This window comes from Camellia sinensis, chromosome 8 (genome assembly GCF_055761805.1).
Source record: "Camellia sinensis isolate YWXY chromosome 8, ASM5576180v1, whole genome shotgun sequence".
In the NCBI taxonomy this organism is placed as follows: Eukaryota; Viridiplantae; Streptophyta; class Magnoliopsida; order Ericales; family Theaceae; genus Camellia; species Camellia sinensis.
This window is the reverse complement of record NC_138968.1, coordinates 108775058-108780814: the sequence shown is the minus strand read 5'-3', so window position 1 is coordinate 108780814 and position 5757 is coordinate 108775058. Positions and strand designations below refer to the sequence as shown.

The 5757-nt window shown below is 33.2% G+C and overlaps 1 protein-coding gene across 2 annotated transcripts; it reads left to right on the top strand.

The window, feature by feature from the left end:
- The first annotated feature begins 1240 nt into the window (after positions 1 to 1240).
- Positions 1241 to 5470, top strand: LOC145796650 (putative AMP deaminase). 2 transcript variants are annotated; one of them, XR_014337140.1, is made up of 4 exons: positions 1241 to 1729; positions 2357 to 2493; positions 4859 to 5011; positions 5180 to 5470. XR_014337140.1 is itself a non-coding variant. In XM_082881829.1 (4 exons), the coding sequence occupies exons 2-4, from the start codon at positions 2430 to 2432 to the stop codon at positions 5294 to 5296; spliced, it is 300 nt and encodes a 99-aa protein (XP_082737955.1). In that variant the 5' UTR covers positions 1296 to 1729; positions 2357 to 2429; the 3' UTR covers positions 5297 to 5470. The 2 variants fall into 2 exon arrangements, 1 of the variants encoding a protein (XP_082737955.1); XM_082881829.1 differs by having other exon boundaries at positions 1296 to 1729; positions 2357 to 2459.
- Positions 5471 to 5757: the final 287 nt, after the last annotated feature.

The following is a 5757-nucleotide window of genomic DNA, read 5'->3' as shown; positions in this document are numbered from 1 at the left end:
CACCAAACACCAAAAACTCTTGATTTCTTCCAATCCATTGGAGTTTTGACCCAACATCCTTCACTAATTTTGGAGACCTAAGCGAGGGCTTCGTTGTGTGCGGTGAAGATCGGGTTTTGACACCGTTGGGTTTAGGGATTTAATCTCTTTTATTCTCTGAAACTTGAGGTAGGGATTTTCTTACAGTTATATATATATATATATATTTATAAGATTATGTTAGTTTGGAACTCTTTTGGAAAGTATAAGAGCTTGATTTTGGTTCATATGTAGTGATGATTTTGAAAGTGGGTTTATACCTTCTTTCTCTTAAAATTCTTGAGGGCTTGACTACATTGTGAGAAAGGATGCTTTGGAGGGATTTTCTTTTTGTAAGATGAAGAAATGCCTAGTTTTGGCAAAAACCTAGAAACTTGAGATTTTTGAGAGGGATGTTGAAAATTTATGGGTGTTTACCTATTACCATGTTAAAATGAATGAATGATTGAAAAATCTCTTATGTTATTTAACAAATGACAAATTTCATGGAATATGAGAATTGTTGATTTTGGAATGTCTTTGCTCAAAATGTTGATGTGATTATGAAATGATTAAATCGCTGAGAATGCATGAAGTGTGAGATTCACTACAACAAAATGCACTTTCGGCGACTAAAATTGGCGACTAAAAAAAATTTAGTCGCCAAAAGTTATAGAATTGGCGACCAAAATTTTTTTTTAGTCGGCAAAAGTAAAATATTTAGCTACTAATTTTTTTTAGTTGGGGTATATTGGTTATTGGCGACTAAAAAAAAAATTAGTCGCTAAAAATGCTAGAATTGGCGATAAAAAAAAATTTTGGTTGCCTTATATTGACTTTTGGCTACTAAAACCATTTAGTCGTTGAATAGAAAATAAAAAAAAAAAAATTTACCTTTGGCGACAAAAATTTTGGTCGCCAAAAGTTTATTTTCAGCAACAAAAAATATTTTTAGTCGCCGTATGTTGACTTTTAGCTACTAAAACCATTTAGTCACCAAAAAAAAAATAAAAATATATTTTTTAGCTTTGGCGACCAAAATTTTAGTCGCCAAAAGTTCATTTTCAGCGACAAAAAAAATTTTAGTCGCCAAAGAATTAAAATTTTTGGAGGGACATTTAAAATATTTTGGAGGGATTTATTAAATACTTTCAGCGACTAAAAAAGTTTAGTCGCCAATAACCATCCATATAAATATATCACGCTCTCACTCTTCTCTCTCATCCTCTCTCATCTCTCTCTCTCTCATTGCAGCGCCTCTGTCTCTCTGTCTTCAGCGTCCCTCTCCCTCTCCCTCTCCCTCTCCCTTTCCGCTGCTTCATCTCTCACCGCCGCTCCTCATTGCGTTTGCCGGCAACCGGAGCATCGATTCATCTCCTTGTTGGTCACCGTCGCCTAAAATCAATCCATCACCCACGGAAGCACGATCGGCGGCTCTCCCTCACACATTGCAGAGACATAACAGATAGATAGGATTTAGATGAGGCGCGCCAAAAATCTCTGCAACTACCAATCATCGTCCATGGCGTTCTCTCTCTCCTTCACCATCATCCCTCACACTAGGGTTTCCATAAATGTCTCCCTTACTCCAATTCAACCTTTTTTCTCAATCCTTCTTTCCTCAATTCGATCCAAGAGAACTCGTAGAGAACACACAGTAACTCCAATTCGCCCCACACTTGGCCGCATCCTCACCAAAAACCCTTCAATGGTTAGTTCTATTCTACTTATATTCATTGTTTTACTTGAATTGATGGTTTTTTTTTGAAGAATTAATAATTTTTATTGCACTTGATTTGGGGATAATTTGAAATTGTGTAGTGTTTGTGAAAGTTGTTATGCATTGTGTTGTTTGTGATCCCCCATATTTTTATATATCTTGTCATAATTCAAATAGGAGGGCTCTTGCTGCCTATAGATTACATAATGTTATGTTAATGAATAGGATATTTGAACCATTTCAGATTGTAATTCACAACCCTTGGCAAAATGGTAAAGAACTCAAAATGTATCACATTTTTTAATCGTCTTCCACACTGATAAATTACGAGGCTTCACACTCTCTGATTGGTGGTGTGTGAGCCGAAATTTTTAACAAGTTTTCACTAAATTGAAGTAACTTTCCTCATTCAGCATTTGACTGATATTTTCCCATTTGTTTTGGGGGGCTACTGTGCATTGCTTGTCTCCACATCTAAGCTTTACTTAACCATTTTATTCTTAGTGACAATCTTATTCTCTCCCTTTGATTTATTCCTACCTGCGGTAATATGGAGAATTAATTTGGTGATTTTAACAGGTTCTGAATAAAAAACTGATAGTAATCTCTCTCTCACAGGTTCTTCTTTTAGGATTCTCTGGAGGACATCTCATACTTGCTAAGGATTCCACAAAGAAAGCCCTATGGGACAATGGAGGGTAATGTGAAGAAAGCTCTAATGGTATCACTCATTTTCTTCTCACGTATAATGCAGGGTAAGGAAAGACCAATATGAATAGTTATGTTCATATCAATCTGGTATGCATTTGGATCATGCCATTGGTATCAAAGAACAATATGAATAGTTATGTTGTAGTTAATAAAATACTGTATTCTGTAAAATACAGAAATCATTCACAAAAAGTGTATATAATGCAGTGCTGGCAATACTGTATTTTGTGTGTTGTGAGGCAACATGCCAATACTGCATTTTTGACTTCTATGACTTATCTACATAATTTTGACAAACACGTTATTTTTATTATATAAAGCATTATATTACCTTCTAATTATGTGTTAGCAAACATGCATACTAAAAAAGTCTTTTTTTAAAAAATACATTTTTTCTTAATTATTTATTTCCATAAAACACATTCCAACATTGAATACAATACAATTATCATACACTAATAACAAAAATAATTAGTGATGGATGGCAGCATTATACACACGATACAATTATCATACACAATACAATTATATGTTTTCTTTATTTCAATGGATGGCAGCATGTCAACTACCTCATACCTGATCAAAGAGAAACATGCCATGAAATTTCTAAAGAAACACAATGAATCAAGTAAAGCAACAGTGACATGATGTTAACAGAGGCTATATATATATATATATATATATATATCTTTGCAGGGAAATGCATTATACACACAGCACATTATTGAACCACAAGAAAAGATTGCAAATTAGATGATTCAACTCTTTCTTCCTATAGTTGTTGGCTCTGTTTGGTGTAATTTGTAGGTGCTAGGTATTATTTTTTATTTTAAGAATTTGTGTGGGAGTGTATGTTTAAAGTTTATGAAGTAAAAATAATCCATATTAGCAGGGGAAAGATTGATTATTGGAAAGCGGAGAAAGAGATACATTTAGTTTTTACTTTTTAATTATTAAATTTTAGTTTGAATTTAAATGGCAAGTTGGATAGTGAATAATGAATTGTACAGTAATAATGTTGTTTGGCTTATTCAGGTACTCGATCGAAATTATGTTATTTAAAATTCATCTTTTCTAATATGTAGTTATGGCTTTCTATTTTATTTTTGTGAATGGGGGGAGGGGGTAGAAGAAAGGTTGCTTTTCATGGTGCTTTATGTTTTTTCTCTCTCAAAAGATACTGGGTTTCTTGTGTGTATCTCAAAAGAAAACCTAACCCAAGTGATTATAGGATTTTCAAGAATCATAAACCAATTTGGACTAAAATTCATGTGCTCATTGAGGGGGTTTTGAGTGCAGCTCGTAGTACTATTGTAGGCCAGTGGAATGAAGCATATGTATAAATTATTGAAAGGACCAAGGGTTCGTTCTGAAACACTGATTTTAAAGGAAGATCCTTTAACTTGAAGATTGGCATCAGTTCTTCTGAATGTTCTTCTGAAGCTTTCTAGATTTTTCTTAATGGGTTTAAGATTTCAGAGTCATTGTTGCTTATGTCTGGATAGGTGAATTTTCTGTTTTATTTTAATTTGTTATTTTTAGTTTAGTTTACTCAACAGAAAAGTTCTTTTAGTGCTATCTAAAATCATGGTTTTTCTCTTCTAGCTCTGCTTTTTCAAAGGCTGGAAATGCCTATATTTCATAACGTTAATGGTTCTAAGATAGAAATGCTTTCACAAATTAAAAGCATTCAAATTTCCTCTTCTTCCAGCTTCCGTGGTTGTACAATGTGTACAAGGAAATGGGAATTGTAACGTCATTTCAGAACATTCTTGATAATATCTTTCTTCCTCTGTTTGAGGTTACTGTTGATCCAGATTTGCACCCTCAGTTGCATGCTTTTTTGTTTTGATAGAGAAAATAGTTTTTATATAGCAATTGTGAAGTACCACTTTTATTTTGGCCATTATTGAGTAGAATTAATTTCCAGCAATGTTAAGCAAGAATGATGGCTAGGTTTTGGTCAATACCCCCAGTCTCAACTTTTTAGATGTACAAAGTAGTGTGATATATAGGAATGGATCCATATGTGACATATACGCCTGTCATGGTTATAGTTGAATGGGTGAACTTGTAACAATATTGTAATCCAAAAAAAGGAGTTCTAGTTCACAATGTATTCATGTTATTACGAAGATACTACTACATAAGAAAATTCTACTTTACTATTGTTACGAAAGTGAAAGATATGTATCACAATCTGGTCCTAGTCCCATGTTCTAAGATCTTGGTGTTGGACAAATCTGAAGACAAACTAGACCTAACATGTATATTTGAGTACATGCAATGTTTATGAAACTGCAATCATATGCTGTTGTGTTCATTTTAAGTTGCATTCTGGCTTTCTTTCTGAAGGACTTAACATTACTGACTATGACATTTATCCCTGTCATCTGTTTGAGATTTTAGGTTGTTGGGTTGGATTTGGTGGATGATGAAAGCAAGCCTGAAGGACGCCCCACAAAACATATGCCTACACCGGCTCAGTGGACTAATATATTCAATCCTGCATTCTCATACTATGTGTACTACTGTTACGCAAATCTTTACACTTTAAATAAGGTGAATTGCTTACCTTTGAAAATAACCGTATAGAACTATTCTACAAAATGCTAGCAAGACATCAAATTTGGATTCTGCATGCTTTCTTCTCTCAAAGAAAAACAGTAGTCATTATCTTGCTAGCATGAGTATTTTTGTTTTTCGAAATGACTTATTTTTGTATTGTAGGTATGGGACCTTGTTACTAGAAGACTTTTACAAACTCGAGCTTTTCCACTACCAATTACTGCAATAGTTGTTGATCCAACAGAAATGAAATTATTTTCTGGTGGTATAGATTACTAGTGAATATTTCCTTTTTGTATACAGAGGACATCATTTTTGTATGATTATCTTTTTGTATGGAATTATTATTTTGGGTTGGATTATATTTGGTTTGTATAGAATTTGATGTTACATGACCAAATTTTTGGATGGTTGAAAGTGAAATAGAAATAGACATATATATTGTTTTGTTTATATACAGGGATACAGGGTGCAGGTTGCACGAAATAAATATAGGTTGTGCATAAATTAATAATAATAATAATAAAAAAAAACACTAAATAAAGTTTTTGGTGACTAAATGTTTAGTAGCCAAAAAAACAAAATAAAACTTGTTGGCTACTACAAATTTAGTAGCCAAAAACAAACCAAAGCTTTTTTGGCGACTAAAAATTTAGTAGTAAAAAATATATGAGACTTTAGGTGACTAATTAGTTTCAACAATGATAGAGGCCACTAATTTGGAAACTCTAAAAAGACCA